An 18,258-nucleotide genomic window follows, 5' to 3' on the forward strand; every position below is an offset into this window, starting at 1 on the left:
CCTAGCAGGTTTGGCTCAGTGGGTAGAGCATCAGCCAGCGGACTGAAGGGTCCCAGGTTCGATTCTGCCCAAGGGCACACACCTCAGTTGCAGGCTCAATCCCCGGCCCCAGTCTGTGCTCATTCGGGAGGCAATCAATTGATGTGTCTCTCTCACATTGATGTTTCTGTCTCTCTCTCTCCCCCTCCCACTCTCTCTGAAAAGCAATGGAAAAAATATCCTCAGGTGAGGATATAAAAGAAAAAGAGACTACAGAAGAAAAAACCCGAATGGCCAATAAAGTTTTGAAAAGATGCTCAATCTCACTGCTACTCAGGTAAATGCAAATTAAAACACTAATGATACACCATTTCATACATATAAGACTGGTGAAAACTAAAAATAACACATGTTGGCAGGGATTAGGGATATTCTCATACAATAAAAATAAACACTTAAGGAAGTAGATTCACAATTATCAAATTATGCAAAGTTGAAGGTACCCTACGGCTTACCCATTTCACTTCTAAATATTTATTCGGGATAAACTCTCATGCCAAACCGTTCACTGCAGAATTGGTTTGAAAGGTGAAAAATTACTGCATGCTCATCATTAAGATAGCATTCATTTTGGTAATTCATTAATAGGTAACTATAGGGTAGCTAAAATAAATAGACTAAACCTAGGTGTACTAATATGGATATATCTCAAACACAACATTGACTGAAAAAAAGTAGGTTACAATAGGATATATGAAGTATGATGCCATCTATTAGAAATGTAAAAGGAGCCCTGGCCAGTGTGGCTCAGTTGGTTGGGCATCATTCTGGGCACCAACAGGTTACTGGTTCAACCCCCGGTAGGAGGCACACAGGAGGCAACCAGTCCATGTTTCACTATTGAGTTGATGTTTCTCTCGATCCCTCTCCCTTTCTCTCTCTAAAACTCAATTTTTAAAAATCTTTAAAAATGTAAAAGGATATAAAACTATACTATTTTTATTGTGCATAAACATAGGTATTTATTGATACATATGTAACCACAAATTAACATTCCAACTGAGTGATAAAAATACTATGCATTCCATTTGTTTTAAGGCTGCAGCTGATCTTCTGGTATCTTAAGAGTGTGTAAATAAAACCCTGTGTTGTTTTTTTTTAAACTAAGCTCTTTTTTTAAAGTTTAGAAGGCTTTTTCAAGAGAGAAGGGAATGCCCAGAGCCAGCCGGGAAAATCCACAGGGGAAAATCCACAGGTGTCCGCAGGAAAACTACAAATTCCTGTTTGGAGAGAGAGAGAGAGAGAGAGGAAGGGGGGGGAGGGAGAGAGAGAGAGGGGGAGAGAGGGGGGAGGGAGAGAGAGAGGGGAGGGAGAGAGGGGGGTAGTGAGAGAGAGAGAGAGGGGGGAGAGGGGGAGGGAGAGGGAGAGAGAGGGGGAGAGAGGGGGGAGAGAGAGGGGGGGAGGGGGGAGGGAGAGAGAGAGAGGGGGAGAGGGGGGAGGGAGAGAGAGAGGGGGAGAGAGGGGGGAGGGAGAGAGAGAGGGGGAGGGAGAGAGAGGGGGAGGGGGGAGGGAGAGGGGGGGAGAGAGAGGCGGGGGGAGAGAGAGGGGGGGAGAGAGGGGGGAGGGGGAGGGGGGAGGGAGAGAGAGAGAGAGGCGGGGGGAGAGAGAGGGGGGGAGAGAATGCCAAATGGGGAGAGGAACCCACGAGAAGCTCCCTCAGCCCACTGCTCCTCGGCCCTAGGAGACAAGTATCCCGCAGCCTTGGACGGTCTCTTCAGGGCCTCTTTCTTTCTTCTCTCCCCCCCGCACTGCCTCCGTCAAGCATCTCCTCACTTCGCTCCCATTCCTAACGTAACGCCTCCCAGTTTGTCTCCCGGCGTTTGGTCGCCCTCCTGATCACCTTTCCCATCCGGATGCCAGAATGATCTGAATCTCAGGACGGCACACCTCTGCTTGGAACCGGACGGCGGCCGCCCACGGCAGGGTGAAGTCGGATCCTGCGGGACTCCGCGGCCCGCGCCGCGCCCGCGCCGCGCCCTCACTGCGGCCGCCCCGGACCAGTCGCCCACCTCCGTCCCGCTGGGGCGTCACGCACTCCGGCCGCTGCCTGGATCCGCCCCCCTCAGCCGCCTTCGCCGGGCCCTTCTACACTTAGGGCCACTATACCTTTCCCAGGGAAGCTGCCCCGACCGCGTCTGACTTCGGGCCCCCACCACGTGCTCCCCGGGATTCACGCGGCCACCGCTGGTATTGCAGACACTCTGGGCTGCCATTTCGTTCACTCGTCTGTTTCTCCCGCAGTCTATGTCATAGCCATCTTTTTATTCTCCCAAGCTTGGGGTCCGTCACACAGCAGCCTCCTGAAGCGCTTGTTGAAAGCATTAATTTTAGAAGTAGAACCACAGGGCTTAATGAGCCCCTGGAGGAAAACAGCACAGGCGCCGTTGCTGAGCCTTCTATATCAGGGAGTAGCCCGATTTCGTGGTCTGGACAGGGCGGGGGGACCATCGGTGAGCTGGAGATGAGAAAAAAGTTGCTTCACTGCCTTGCTTCTCAGCTTACTGGGCCAATAGGCGTGCAAGGCAGGTGAGGTCGAAAGCAGAAAAACTACAATTCCCGTTATGCCCCGGGGCACCCCTCCGGGGTTCCCCTCTACATTACTTCCTCTTCCCCACGGAAGTGGAAGGAGCACTTCCGGTTCCGTCAATAACCCAGCGCCGGCGACGTTAGGTCAGCCGTGTTGGGCCTTGTTCCGAGGCTCCGCCCTCACTCCGGTCTTTCTAGAAGCCCAGCTTTGCTCCCGGCGGTGTCCGACAGGTATTGCCCGGCCACTATGGGTGTCCCTGGGCGAGTCCGCTGCTCTGGTGCCGGGGAGAACTTTCCTCTTGGAGGGTCGGAGTTCCCGCGGGGCGCTCCGGGCTTGCGGCACTGGCAGGGAAGCCGGTTACCGGAGCCCTGGTCCCGGCGCTGACATTTGTTTTTTCTTTTTCCAGTTGCAGCGTCCCAGAGGCGCGCGCTCGCGCGTGTGTCCCCCATGGCGGATACGACCCCGAACGGCCCCCAAGGGGCGGGCGCGGTGGTAAGTGAGCGCGCCGGGTGGTCGGACTTGGTTTGCTAGAGTTAGGAAGGAGCAGGAAGTGTTGCTCGTCGGTCCGAGGTGCTCCCGACCCTTTGCTTTCAGGACTGGGGATAGTGAACGGGGTGGCGCTGGGTGTGAGGGGAGAGGGGGTATCGTGATCGAAGATGTGGAGTCCCCTACAAGTTTCTTTCTCGGAAGCGACCTCAGGCCAGTTGCCGGGCCAGGCTGGAGCCGGTGGCCCGCACCAGCATGCCGTGGAAGCTGGGCCTTCTTGCCTCTGTCACTATCCTCGGTCCCAAGGTTGAAGGTGCCATGTGAGATTGTGCCGTGACACGCCTCGTCCCGCACACTCCTGCTGGCAGAGAACGATTCTGCCTGTTTTATGCCATTATATAGTAGCTAAGCACAGGGAGGAGACCCATCTTTTTCTTTCTTTCTTCCTTTTGTCATTTACAAAGAAAAATATTATTACGCTTTTGTAAATTTCTTATCCCTAAGATGCAGATCTGGTGCTTGCTAGTTATTTGTACCCAAAGCATTATTGCCTCTGATTTTAAACACTATGACTATGTGAATTGAGTGACACTTTTTTCTTTTTAAACATTTTGCAGCATGTCTATTTGTATAGACAATTTTTTTCTTTATTTTGTGGAACTTTTTGAGAGTTAGTTGCATGCATCGTGATGGCTAACCCATAAATATTTCAGTATTATACACGACTACAATGCAGTTGTCACTGCAGTTTTTGCAGTTAAGTTTGGGAAATTTAACACTGATACATGTTATAACCTAACATTCAGTCCATATTCAGATTTCCTTAATTGTCCTTTAAAGCTGCTTCCTCCCCATCAAGGACTCAATAAAAAGGCGTCCATTGTCTGTACTGGCCTTAAGTCTTTTTTAGCCTAGAACTGTTCCCTTGTCCTCCTTTTCACATTTTTTATTTTCAAGCATACAGACCTGTTGTTCTGCACAATACTCCTCAAATTGGAGTTGTCTAATCCCCCCCCTCCCATTACTAGGTTCAGTTTAAACATTTTGGCAGGAATATTACATAAGTGATATTCTGTGATTCTCAGTGCATTATATATCAGGACACATTTTATGTTGATTTATCCTATCTTCAGAAATACTAAGTTTGATTATCTGGTTAAGGTGGTATCCATCAGATTCTCCATTGTGAAGATACCTGTTTTCCTTTGTAATTAGAAAGTAGTCTATGACATGGTACTTTGAGACTGCTTGAATAGTTTTTCACCTGAAATTTTTTCACCAAAGATCCATTGGTATTTTTTGCCTGAACTATTTATAGCATGATTGGCAGTTCGCTCTTAAAATTTAAACCAATACACCTTTTTAAGCCTTTTTTGTTGTGTAATAAAATACACATACATAAAAATGTACAAAAATGGAATGCATAACTCAATGATTTATCACAAAGGGAACACCCTAAATAAATAGGTTTTAAAGAAAATATTCTAAAGTTAAATTCCAAACATTGGTGTAGAATCTGAATATTTGTAGGGAAACTGAGCATAGTGAGCTAGATTCATCTTTCCTCTTGGCTACTGGTGATAAGATCATTTAAATTTAAAGGAGTCAACAATATAGTTCGCTAGGATAAACTAGAGGCATATTTCCGAAGTTACCTGCATACTGTTAAAAAGACATGCAATAAAACATCCTTGAATTTTAAAATGTACTTGCATTTTCCCCCAAAAGTTTTTTACTATATCTTTCAAAAGATAATGTTAGATTGCTTAGACTGTAGTGTTTTAGACTTCAGGTTAAGACCCATTAGTGAGTTTTGAAATCAATTCAGTGGAAACACAAGTATTTTAAAAATATTAACTAGAAAACAAAATACCAAAATCCATCACAGATAGTATGGATGAGTATTGTTTTGTAAAACTTCTGTTTATATATCCACACATGTTTGTGTTGGATCTTGATGTAAAAATTATTTATGTTGATCCTATCAAAATTGTAAATGCCACTTTAGAATTTGAATATGATTTTGAATGTGAAAACAGATTTTAACCTTTAAAAGATGGCATTTAAAAGCCAGCATCATACAAACTCCATATATTTTCCAGGATCATCTGTACAAATAATGGTTTCTTTCCTTTTACCTGTGAAAAAGAACGTATATGCTTAGGTTTCTGAGTATTTAAGTTATTGATAATGAACACATCTATTGGCAAAAAGCAGCAAAGGAATAGAGAATGAGAAAAAAACAGAAGAAAATTGGATATGGAAGTTTAATCTAGGGCCACTGAAACCAGGGTAAGACTTGTGGGGGAGCTTCCATGAGAAAGTTATAAAATCGAAGAGGCAGGTACGGTTTAACACCTGATAGCCTTATTTTGAGCACTTAGAGTATGTCAGGCCCTTGTGTGTACATAGGCAAATCACCCTTAGGCAGAGTTCAGTAGTCAGTGGCTGTTAGCATGGTTTTACGTTTCTCCTGTGTAAGGTTTGTTTAATCTAAACTGACTTTGTATGATATCTTTTTATTCAAATCTGAGACATACCCCCATTTCAATTAGAGATTTTTGTAAGAACAGGCATTATGGTTCTATTGAGAGCAGTTCTTATTTAACGGTCTTTTAAAATAGATGAAGCCAGTTTTACAAGTGTAGAAGGAATACAGACAACTGTAGTTAAATTTCTGTTAAAATTTTTCTTTACTAATTAGTCTTTTTACTTTCTTAAATGTCAATGGGTATTTTCCTATTTAAGTACTTCCTATGCTTTCCACATCAAAACTGTAAGGCATTTGGACTTAGATGAAACAATTGCCTTAAGAGTTTTCACTTAATGATCTTAAAAAAAACCAATTGTATTATTACAGAATTGTTATTTTGAATAGGAATAATCTTCATCCTTAAAAACATGATTTGCAGCCTTAGTTGACTACAGTATTTTTCTTTTTGAATTCAGCAATTCATGATGACCAATAAACTGGACACAGCAATGTGGCTTTCTCGCCTGTTCACCGTGTACTGCTCTGCTTTGTTTGTGCTGCCTCTTCTTGGGTATGTATTATATCTCTTTCTGCCTTTGTTATTCAGTTCAGTCAGTTTTTATGGAATATCTTTTAGGTGTAAGACTTGTTAAACTGCAAGGGGTTCCGGTACAAATAAAACACACTAATAACCTAATGTTACTAACTGGAAAAATATTTTATATTATGTGCTTTGTGGAAACTAACATCACATTGAAAATCTGAGAGAAAATGGATGTGTGGAAATGAGTTCATATATTTTACATTTTTTACGTTTTAACCTAACAAGAGGAATGACTGCTTTGTAAAATTCAGTTAGGTATATATATGAAGTGATGTTTCTAAGAAGGTACAATAGATTCTAGTAATTTTTTCTATTTATAATTAAGTAATAGATTTAGATGTTGTGTAATTATGACGCAATTCACAAAGGAGGAAGAGGCATGGTAGTTGTTTATGTCTCATGATAACCTCTCCCCTGGTAATTTGCAGGTTGCATGAAGCAGCAAGCTTTTACCAACGTGCTTTGCTGGCAAATGCTCTTACCAGTGCTCTGAGGCTGCACCAAAGATTACCGCACTTCCAGTTAAGCAGAGCTTTCCTGGCCCAAGCTTTGCTAGAGGACAGCTGCCACTACCTGCTGTATTCACTCATCTTTGTCAATTCCTACCCTGTTACAAGTATCCTTTGTACCTTTTTGACAATGAAATTGCCCATTGCTATGGATAGAGTAGAAAATAAGGTCACAATAATCTCTGGAGCTAATGAAAATTAAATAGCTAATTTGGAATTTGTATGTTTACACATTTCAAATATGTTGTGGGGTGATAATAGGTATTCTAAATATGAGGGGGAGGGGTAGAGGTGGGGTGTGCTGTTCAGTCTGTTTGGGAAGCACTAGATTAACAGATAGTTTTCTTTACCATAAGACCTTTGATATGCATTTGTACATTGTGAGACTAAAGGTTACTAGTGTTTCCTAAACTTACTTGTTATTTTCCTCCTGTGGACCATTCCTTAGGGAAGTGTTTTATGCTTTGAGAAGTGCTGCTCTTAAGAAGTTTTGAATATTTATGATACAACTATACATAATGGAAACACAAGAAAATATATCTCTAAGACTAAATATTACCTTTATCAATAATAAGTCTTAAAGAAAAGAGAATAAGAGGAAAGTGAAATTTTTGAGCACCTATTTTGCCAGTATATATGAATGTGACATATTTAATTCTTGCAATATTGAAAGAAAATTGTCACTGAACTCATTTTAGCAGATGCCATTTCAGATGTGAGCGTTTGGACATAATACATAGCCAATTTTGCAAAGTACTTGGTGAATTTTAAATGTTTTCCTTAATTGCTTTCTTCAGTGAGTATTTTCCCAGTCTTGTTATTCTCTTTGCTTCATGCTGCCACATACACAAAAAAGGTCCTTGATGTAAGTAAAACTATGCAGGTTTTTTTTACTCCTGGATTACACCTACTTCACATGAATTTGAGCTAAAATACATTTTGGTTTCTGTCACAAAAAGCTCCTCTAATCCTCACAAACTTGTTCTAAATTATTCGTGATTTAAAAGTTTTAAGTTTGGAATATTCTATTTACATTTCATAATACAGTATATTTTGTAGATAAAGTATTGTATTTAAGGTTATCCCCCAGTTGCCAGAGAAATTTCTGAAGTTGAAATGGATCTTTTCATTATTTAAAGGATTAGAATCTTTTAGGTTTGATAAGTTGTCAGAGATCTCTTGTTCTGCCGGTATTTATTTCTAGCATATCAGGTAAGTGGAGTGTACCAAATTTACTTTGCCCTAATGTTCAGAACTGCTATTTTCCTAAAATTTCTTATTCTTGGGTTAGAACATTAAGCCTAACTTGTGTGCCAGGCAGATTGACTGCATATGCACTGAAATTTTAATTAAAATATCCAGATTTGCCTTGTGTTGACCTTTTTCTTTATTCCTATAATTCTTTGGTCACAGCAGTAATTGGACTCAGTGATTTCTACCTTTAGTTAGCTAAGGAGTCTCAAATACATACTTTAACTATATTACTGGGTAGTCAGGTTTTGTTATGGTTGGAGAGAAATAACCACCATTTTTTGTAAAGTAATCTTAAGAAAAATAAAAAGGACTTATATTAATGTTGTTTTTCTTTTTGAATCTTCAAGTACACAAAATATAATAAAGCAGGAAAATACACTAACTTTTGTCCTTACATAGTTTTATATGTCATCATTTCTAAATAATTGTCTTTTGCTTGTGTGGCCTGTTGAATATGCTGTTTATCTAAAGAAAGAAAATAATTGAGTGATCAGAAATGCTTTGTTCCTTTTAATGTTTGTTTTCTTGTGTTTTAGGCAAAAGGTTCAAATAGTTTACCTCTGCTGAGATCTGTCTTGGATAAATTAAGTGCTAATCAACAGAATATTCTGAAATTCATTGCTTGTAATGAAATACTCTTGATGCCTGCTACAGTTTTTATGCTTTTTAGGTAAGAATAAAAATACATTTGTTTTGAGAGGCTGATGACTAAGTGAATATAATAAATGTATTAATTCAAATTTTATCCTGCTTAAATGTTGAAGTAGATACTGATATGTAAAGCTAGATGGATCTTAGCAATTATCTTTTCACTTTATAGTGGAGAACCTGAGACATTATAATAAACCTAGGAACATGTCTTATTTATCATTCTTTGTGATTTATCATTTAACACTTGAAAAATTAATTTCAGAATAACTACCTTTGAAAGAATCTTGGGAAGTCTAGTTTAGTCCATTCTATTATTGAGGTGATTTTTCTTATACTTGAGGAAAATCTGAAAAATTATGGTCTGGTATTAATTGTTGTCTGCTGCCACCTCCTAGTTTGTTTGTATCTTAATTATAGAAGTAATGCCTGAATAAAGAAATCCTTCCTTTTGCCTGGACGGGCATGGCTCAGTGGTTGAGCCTTGACCTAGGATCCAGGCTGTCAGGGTTCGATTCCCGGTCAGGGCATGTGCCTGGGTTGCAGGCTAGCTGATCAATGACTCTCATCATTGATGTTTCTCTCTCTCTCTCCCTCTCCCTTCCTCTCTTTGAGATCAATAAAGATATATTTAAAAAAAAAAATCTTTCCTTTTAAAAATTAAGTAGAGTATTGACCACTCCACCAATATTCTTGCATTTAACTTTTAAAACTACATTTTTTCAGGATTATTGCTTTTTCAATTTTTAGTTTTTCATAAGACACTACAGATAAAAGCTAAAATATCATTTGACTATGAATCTTAGTAGCAACTCTGTCCTCTCCTTCCCAGAGGTAAGGAGTTTGATAATGTGTACATGTTTTTTGTCCTTTGAAAATGCTTATTCAGATAGGTAGAAAAAAATTATTATGTTGTGGGTGTGGGGTTTCTTTTACGTATCATAATGCATTAATTATCTGCATCTTGCTTTTTCCACTCATACAGTAAGTTTTTGTGACCTGTTTATGTTGAAACACAGAGGTATTATTTGTTTTGTTTAGTGGCTGTGTAGTATTCATCATGTTAGTATGCTATATTTATTACACATTCCCCTGATGGACATTTGTTACCAAATATTTACTTTTCCAAATGTTGATACAATAAACATGTTTTTGCTTGTCTGCTTTTACTTTTCTCTCAGTGTTATCTCTAACATAGATACCTGAATTGATTTTGCGGAGTCTAAGCTAGGTGTATTTTATATTTAATAGACCATGCATGGTTTATGAAATATTTTAATGTTCATTGTCTGAGGTTTTTATGTACCTGACAGTTATCCGTTTCTTTAGCACTTTCTTTTCAAGGTAGTAAGAGTTTTATAGATTTCTTCATAAAGGCATATATCCATTCCATTCTTTCAAATAATGTTTTCCCCTGAAAAATCCATAATCACCACATATTGCTTAAGTTGTGGGGTCCCAACTAGATAATATAACCTAAATAAAGTTCTGGAATGATATAATGGATTTTGATATGAGAGATATAATTATGACCATTTGATGAATAAAGACACATCCTCCATTTAAATTGCCTTTGAGTTTTGAGAGTATGTATATGAATTGATGATGTATATTTATTACCTTTGTATTTGTTTCTTTTAGTGGTCAAGGAAGTTTGCTCCAGCCTTTTATATACTATAGATTTCTTACTCTTCGATACTCCTCTCGAAGAAATCCATATTGTCGGTAAGCTTGTGATTAGCTCAAGCATGTTTTATTTGTTAAGAGTATTGTGAAATATAGTATTTGTAACTTTTAAGTTATTTCGTTTTTATGTTAGAATTTAGAAGCAAGCAGTGTTTTTGTACATTTATGTTCTAAGCCTTAGGTGAGGAAATGGTTTATATCTTTCGAAAAATTGAGACTGGCCCTGGCCAGTGTGGCTTAGTTGGTTGGGCGTTGTCCTATGCACCAAAATGCTGCTGGTTTTATTCCCTGTCAGGGCACATGCCCTGGTTGCAGCTTGATCCCCCATAGGGGGCATGCAGGAAGCAGCTGGTGTTTCCTTCTCACATTGATGTTTCTCTCTCTCCCCCCCTTCTTCTTTTCTCTCTCTAAAAAAAACAAAAAAACACACCAGTAAAAATATTTTTAAAAAACAACACACACACATACACACACACACATAAAACTGAGACTGGAGTTATCTTGACCACCTTTAAAAGAGTACTAAAGCTTAAGGAATTTAAAGATGGGTAAGACATAACTCCCATTCTTAAGGACCTTTCCTAGATGAACAAACAAAACACAAATCAGGTAATGAAAGAAGAAAACAATAGTTCAGGATACAGCATTCACAAGTCAATTTATGATTGTCATATGTTTATCATATCAGTACTGTAATCCACAGGAGGAAGAAATGATTGAGCCAGAAGATAGGAAAGTTTCACAAAATAGAGATTTTAACTTGTTCTGGAGGGAGTAAAGCCTTTGAATAGACAGTGAGAATAGGTAAAAGCATTTTAGGTATGAAGACAGTAGGAGTACAAGTTCAGAGGTGAGAAGGTACAGCCATCTTTAAGGGGCATTGAGTAGACTTGTTTGACTATTAATGAAGATTTTGAATAGTGGATAGTTGGAGCGACGATTAAAATGGTATATTGGAGCCATATCATAAACTTCCTGAGTTTCAGGGCAGGAAGTATGGAATTATCTTTTAGATGCATGGGAATGGTGGTTTTGACATGATCTTAATCTTCAGATAGCCTTGTGCAGAATAGTTTGGAATGGAAAACTAAGGAAGAAGAAAAATATTTTAGTGACTTACTGTAGTATTCAGGAATAGAAGCTTAAATTGTTTTACGGTAAATTATGCTTGCTTATCTCAAAAGTTAGAGTAAAACTAACATGAATAACTGTTTTCAATAGCCTCTTAAACGTGTTATTCAGATAGTGATGTTAACATAGTTTTTGTTTTCAAGTTTAAAATAAACTCCTCATGTAGTAGAATTCAGCCAGAAATCCAGTGAGTACATTAGCTTGACCTGCATTGTATTTTCACATGCAAAGTAAAACAGCTGAATTTCAATGCTCGCCCATCATTTGCCAGGTATGTGACTTTAGACAAGTTATTTACATTTTAATTTCTTCATTGGTAGAGAAGAAAACTTGGGGTGAAATGAAGTAATGTTTTGAAAAGTGCTTAGATTCTGTTAGGTTCTTAATAGTTTATTTTCCTTTTTCTGTGATTCTGATTCTTCTTCTTTGAGGGGTATTTATGGTTATTAGACAATGTCTTTACAATATTTCCTAAATAGAGTTTACTTATTTGTGTCATAGGTTCTTAATGAGTGCCTAGTTGCAAATAAACCTTCAATTTTTCTTGATTCTATGAGTTTTTGCCCTTAGTCTTTCTGGCTCATGTATTTATTTCAGACATTTTCTGGTCCCCTGCCATCCATTTTTCTTTCTTTCTTTTTTTTTTTTTTTTTAATATATCTTTATTGATTTCAGAGAGGAAGAGAGAGAGAGAGAGAGAGAGAGAGAGAGAAACAAAAAGAAACATCAATGATGAGAGTCATTGATTGGCTGCCTCCTGCATGCCCCCTACCGAGTATCGAGCCCGCAGCCCGGGGAATGTGCCCTGACGGGGAATTGAACCGCGATGTCCTGGATCTTAGGTTGACACTCAGCTGCTGGGCCACGCTGGCTGGGCATTCTTCATCAGTAGATTTGTTTTGTTTTTCTCTGCTTCCTTATGTCCTCTTCTTCACTCACATTTTTTCCACATTCCCTTAAATAAGATCAGGACAAATAGAAATTTAGAAGTGTTTAGTGAAATAAAAAAGGATAGCAGTGGCTCGAGATAACACAAATACGTGTCACCGAATAGGAGCGGGGCTTGTCTTCTCCAGTTATTTGTGGGAGTGGAGTTCTTAGGGTGCTGCTGGAATAAGCATTTCCAGAGGCCTCCACGGGAGGATGAGGCATGGTAGAAAGCTTTATTTCCGTGGATTACACCCCTGGGTTTCCAAAGTCCCATTTCCCTTTGCCCAGTTATAGAAGAAATGCAGCTAAGGTTTCAATAGAGCTAAAATCAGAGTCAGTGTCCAGAGTTTCCTTTCCATGTTGGAGTCAGGTCCAGGCCAGCATCAGGCTAGTTTAGCTTGTGTTTCCCCACTGTAGTCCATTAGTCCATTGCGTGTGGGGATCATGTGGCCATGGGCCATAGGGGCGAATGCAAGAGAGCCAAGAGTCATAAGAGTCATGAGCCATGGGTGCCAAGAGCAACAAGAGAGAGAATTCCTGTGTTTAGGGGATTATGTATTCCTAAATGTTCTTGGGTTTGTAATGGCCACGCCCATTCTGGCCAACCATCTCTGTCTCCAGGTTTGACTGACAGGCACCTTTTCTAGTCACCCCAACTTTACTGGGCATGCCTCTATCTTTTTCTTGTTGCATCCCTTCCCCCAGTGTTTTGTAGGGAATAGGCTGGTGTTCCCTGGGGAGTGAAATTGCAGCTTCCTGGTAAAGCTGCCCAAATGACATGCCTATGTCTGCCCTTCCCTTTGTTCCTTTCCTTTTATTAATAGCCAGCTAATTACAACGGTATCATATGTGCTAATAAACGTCTTCAAAGATCTCACGTAAGCACACATTTTAACCAAAACAGTGGAAAGGTAATGGAAAATATTTGAGCTTATAGATATTGGTATACAGGCTATAAAACCACATTTACTACACTACACTTTGTTTTGTTAAGGGTTTTGAGACAGTCTGTATCACCAGCTTGTACCCTTGTCACCTAGTTAGTGGTATCAGTACTTTGTAGATGTCTAGTGTAGATTGTCCAGACCTGTGCTATATAATTCGGTAGCCAGTAGCCACATTTGACCATTTAAATTTAAATTTGTGAACTATAAACTCACTTACTGAATCATACTAACCACATTTCAAGTGCTTGAAAGCCATGTGTGGCAGGTGGCCACTGTATTCGACAGCAAAAACAGACATTTTGGTCATCACTGAAAATTCTGTTGTCGGTACCTCTCCAAAGTAACTCTGTGACTCGGTGTAGATTATGTCAGGGATAGAGCCAAGGATAAAGGAACTGACCATGTGACTTTGGGCCCACCTCTTTAGGCCATGTAACCCGAGGGGATTTGACTTGAGTATTTTCCATGTGCCCTGGAGCTTTGTTCATTAGCTTGTTTATTCAGAAGACAGTGATTGTGTGTTGGTGGTGAGTTTTTGTAATATTGAAATACCTGCTTTCCAGGAACTGAGAGCTAAGTGAATTAGACAGCTACATAAGGCAATATGATGATGAAGGTGCTGAGAACAGAGGGAGACGTGAGAATTCACCGAGGAGCTGCTAATATGAGCCAAGCCTTCTGAAGTCCTAGTTCTGCCACGTGGTGTCTGAAAATGCTCAGCATAGCAGTAGTACATGTTGCTTGAGCTGAGAAGCAGTATATAGGAAAATAACAAAGATCTGTTCCAAGAAAGGTAGACAGAGTAGAAGGTGGAAGTTTGAATTTTATTTCAAGGTAGGAAGAGCATTTGGATTTTCTAATGTGGAGGGGTTAAGAATGTGATGAGCTCTGATTTAGAAATATCATTCCAGAAGGTGGATTAAAGGCTCACCAGGAGGAGAAAACAACAGCCCAATTTGGAGACGGTTAGAGTAGTCCAGAGCCTGAATGAATTCACTGGTAAAGGAAAGAGGAGATCAATGTGAAAGATATTTAGGAGGGTAAGAACCCGGGGTCCGGGGAAGGAGAATGAGGCAGAAGCCTGGGAACCTAAGAGAACTGTGGAGGTGGGGCTGTCACAAAGGCAGGAGGTATAAGAAGGTCAGGTTTGGGGGTCAATGGGCATATTTCAAAATTTCCTTCCTGTCCTTGGGTGAGCGCATATTACACCTTTTTTTTTTTTTTTAAATCCTCACCTGAGGATATGTTTTTTTTTTTTGGTTTGTTTTTAGAGAGAGAGAGAGAGAAACATTGATCAGTTGCCTCCCGCACGCACCCTGAGCTGGGATTGAACCTGCAGCCTTTTGGCATATGGGACAATGCTCCAGCCAGCTGAGCCACCTGACCAGGGCTCCTCCCCCCCCCCCCCCCAAACAGTAGATTAAAGCAGGAGTTGTCAGCACACAGGGTGAAAATTGTAAATGATCAAAATTATTGCCCTTGATCAATTCCAGTACATGATACATGATATTGTGTCCACTAGCCTGGACAATATATGTGTAATGTACAGTGTGCAATGAAGAGTACTTTGAGGCAGTGAGCTCAATTGAGGCAGAGTGAAAGTCTGGAACCTGTTTTGGGCACAAACATAATACAACTGTTTTATGAGAGTCATGGCAGAGGGTGGCAGGAGATGAAGCAGAATATTCGATTGAGTCCAGATTCTGGAAGGCATTGGATTTAAAGGTTGGGCTTTGGTCTGTAGGCAAACAAATGCCAGTTTGATCAGTGGAATGATCCAACTGGGGAAATAACGTCCACTGAGCGTCTTCTGTGTCCTCTCATTTAAATTTCCTACAACTCTGTATTCCTATTGTTATTGGAGGATTACGCGAATGGGATTCCTCCTTTGATAATGGGAGTGGAGTTCTTGGGGTGCCGCTGAATGAGCAGTTCCAGAGGGCCCCATGGGAGAATGTGGTGTGGTAAAAGGCTTTATTTTTGTGGAGTTACATTCCTCGGGTTGTAAAGTCCCATGCCCCTTAACCCAGTCCTGAAAAAGGTGCAGCTGGAGCTTGGGCATGTGTCTATTTTCCAGTCCCTTCCCCCATTGTTTAGGGGGGAACAGACTTGGAGAGTGTTAACCGCAGCTTCCTGGCAAAGCTATATAAATAGTATGCCTATATTATCTAGTCTCCCCTTTACTCCTTTTCTGTTAAATAACCAGGTTATTATAACGATATCACTATTTTATAGATGAAAGCTCTAACAGGCAGTCTGTTCATTTAAGGAAATAGTAGGTGGGATTGCCCATGTTATATAATTTTCACATTCTTGCTCTTTTTTGGAACTAGGTGAATTTGCCTAAGTTAAATGTGAAAATGATGTGATTCTCCTGTAAGATATAAATCATCCCTAATCTCAGCCCTCAGAGGTAGTCATTTATTAAATGCTTTTGTTAAATGAACTTTTCTCCCTGAAAAGACAAGTGTTGATTTGAGGATTTTATTTTGTATTTTCTAGGGAAAACTGTTGGCAGTGCATTCTAGTTATTTCTTTTACTTCTTCAGATTCTTTAATGGCTGTGGGAAATTCCTTCATCAGCATTGCTTTGCATTATGTTGCTTTTTTCTTGTGTTTCTGAAAGAAAACTATTTTATCTTGCAGGACCTTGTTTAATGAATTGAGGATTATTGTTGAACATATAATAATGAAACCTGCTTGCCCACTGTTTGTGAGAAGACTTTGTCTCCAGAGCATTGCCTTTATAAGCAGATTGGCACCAACAGTTGCGTAGTTTAATACCCAGCTAAGTTATATATAATATAAATAAGAATTATTAGCAGCTGGTACTTCTGCTAGGGGTTGTAAATTCCAGGTGTGAAACTGACCTCAATCCAATTTACATAATTTACATAAATGCATCTTAATGGAAAAATAACATTTTCCTGGCATGTTAAATCAAGCCTTTATTAAAAAGTTTCCAAGAAAGTTCTACTGTTGTGTTGTTAATGGTTAAGGAAGTTTGTATTTTATAATAAATGTATCACTTTTTTTTAAAAATGCTGCTGTGCCTTTATCATGTACATTTACTTCTTTTGTGAAAATAGCTCTAAAATTTGTTTCAACCTAATTGGTAACCTGAATTTATTTATAGCTGGCATTAGTTCATTATGGTAACATTTACATATGTGAATTCAGTGTATTTTGAGTATTCTTTTGCCATTTATGAATTTTGGTTGATGATTTTAACAGAAGCACTTCCCACTGTATTTGGTTTTAAATTGTTATTAAATTGATTTTGTACTGCTTTGTTAGGACAGATTTATTTTGGATGTGTCATTATAAAAGGACTTCTGTATATGTCTTATGCTCTGACCTTCCAAAATTTTATTTCCATAATTACTTCTCTGGATTTACATATTTTTTTAAAAGGCTCAACTATAAGCTTGTTAACCAGTTGGGCAGATATTTGGGGTCACCTGACTCTTTTACATCAGAAAGCAGTAGTCCTACAACTTTCCTTTCAGAGACCCATTGAGTAACATTTCTAACAAAAAAATCCCTTTTTTTACAGTGTGGACATATAGGTTATTAGTATTATTATAGTTTATAATATTACCTAGGTCAGATTATTTACTACCAATTTTCTTGGTTTCTTAGGCTTGAATTTTCATGGACAGTTGCAGCAGTTCAGGTACCTTTTGAAAGGAATGTAACTGAAGATTGATCATATGACTGTACTTAGTATCTGTTCTGAAATAATAATGAAGACTATCCTGTAGATTGTATACTCATCAAATCTGATTTAAAGGTTAAATGGAAAGGTTTATAGGTAAGGTAACTGATTGGGAATGGTGCCTGAGGAGGTGTTTGGGGGAATAGTGCACATTTCAGTTTCATGCTGGATAAATAAATTTGGGGGAATTGGATGTATTGTGCAACTATGATTTGAGTTGTATAATATGTTAAATCCTATTTGTTGAGCTTCTATCAACTCTATAAAATTTATTCTGATCTTTATTGTTACATGATTGGAAATGTTTAAAATGTTGCAAAAATTTTAGTACAGAGTAATGTAATGGTTTTTGTAACCATTTTTCTTCTGTCTGCATGTAATTTGGATTTCTCAAATACATTCATTGGTAATTTATTAGTAACATCAGTTTTCTTTTCGTTCAACTTTCAGATTATAGAAATGTGATATCTACTTGATAACTCGACCATAACCAGCTCTTTTTGTAATATTTTTCTACTAAGTTAGAGAAACAGCCTCATAATATACAGTTGATTTTGTGTGTGTATGTATGTGTGGCTTGCCTCATTATCGCTGTATATATAATCTGATGACTTCAAGGATTAAATTTTCTAGAGCAATAAAGTGACTATGATATTAAATAATCAGTATATTTTGGCAGTGAAATCATATTTATTTTTAAGTTGCTAGGTGTTTTTTTGTGTTTTTTTTTTTTACAATTTTTTAAATCTTGAGATAATTTTAGATTTATAGAGGAGTTGGAAAAGTAATATAGAGAGTTCCTATATACCCTTTGCTCAACTTCCCCTTAGCATCTTATCAAAACTATGAAATAAACCCTGGAACAATATTGTTAACCAAAGTACAGAACCTATTCAGATTTCACCAGTTTTTACATTTGTTAATATTTTTGTGTGCTCTGTTTTTACCGTGATTATTATTTGCTTTTAATGACCTATAAATATGCTTCTGTTTTGAGGTTTGTTTTTGAAAATTACTGTTGGCCAAAAAGATTTTTCTCACAAAAGGAATTCGTGTTGGTTTTAACAAAAAGAATGGAACATTTAGATCTTCACAGTTTAAAACACTCTGTACTTTAAAAGTCAAGGCTTTCTATCAAAAACAGGATTATATTTCTGACATGCTCATGTTTGACTGTTCTTTAAAGGAAGGCTGGATTTATAAATAAGATTATTTCTACACTCATGAAAAAGTAAATTTTACAACTTGAACATTACTAGATGTGTAGTTTGCATGAACTTTTAGTCAGAAATTCTGTGATATGAAA

At 38.7% G+C, this 18,258-nt stretch overlaps 1 protein-coding gene across 4 annotated transcripts; it reads left to right on the forward strand.

The window, feature by feature from the left end:
• The first annotated feature begins 2,684 nt into the window (after positions 1–2,684).
• TMEM33 (transmembrane protein 33) lies at positions 2,685–17,620 on the forward strand. 4 transcript variants are annotated; one of them, XM_081133990.1, is made up of 10 exons: positions 2,685–2,796; positions 2,973–3,058; positions 6,002–6,096; positions 6,558–6,745; positions 7,436–7,503; positions 8,429–8,562; positions 10,182–10,265; positions 15,881–16,001; positions 16,877–16,910; positions 17,403–17,620. In XM_081133990.1, exons 2-9 carry the CDS (start codon positions 3,014–3,016, stop codon positions 16,880–16,882), a joined length of 741 nt encoding a protein of 246 aa, XP_080990116.1. In that variant the 5' UTR covers positions 2,685–2,796; positions 2,973–3,013; the 3' UTR covers positions 16,883–16,910; positions 17,403–17,620. The 4 variants fall into 4 exon arrangements, with proteins under 4 accessions (XP_080990116.1, XP_080990119.1, XP_080990118.1 ...); XM_081133992.1 differs by lacking the exon at positions 15,881–16,001 and having other exon boundaries at positions 2,699–2,796; positions 17,403–17,514; XM_081133993.1 differs by lacking the exons at positions 16,877–16,910; positions 17,403–17,620 and having other exon boundaries at positions 2,689–2,796; positions 15,881–16,765.
• The last annotated feature ends 638 nt before the right edge of the window (positions 17,621–18,258 follow it).

This window comes from Miniopterus schreibersii, assembly GCF_964146895.1.
Source record: "Miniopterus schreibersii genome assembly, chromosome: 1".
In the NCBI taxonomy this organism is placed as follows: domain Eukaryota; kingdom Metazoa; phylum Chordata; class Mammalia; order Chiroptera; family Miniopteridae; genus Miniopterus; species Miniopterus schreibersii.

Bases quoted from the DNA above. Each gene is read 5' to 3' on its own strand.
- TMEM33 (XM_081133993.1), top strand. From the start codon at position 3,014: ATGGCGGATACGACCCCGAACGGCCCCCAAGGGGCGGGCGCGGTG. The intron at 3,059-6,001 runs GTAAGTGAGCGC...TTTTGAATTCAG, and splicing joins CCCAAGGGGCGGGCGCGGTG to CAATTCATGATGACCAATAA. The intron at 6,746-7,435 runs GTATCCTTTGTA...TGCTTTCTTCAG, and splicing joins CAATTCCTACCCTGTTACAA to TGAGTATTTTCCCAGTCTTG.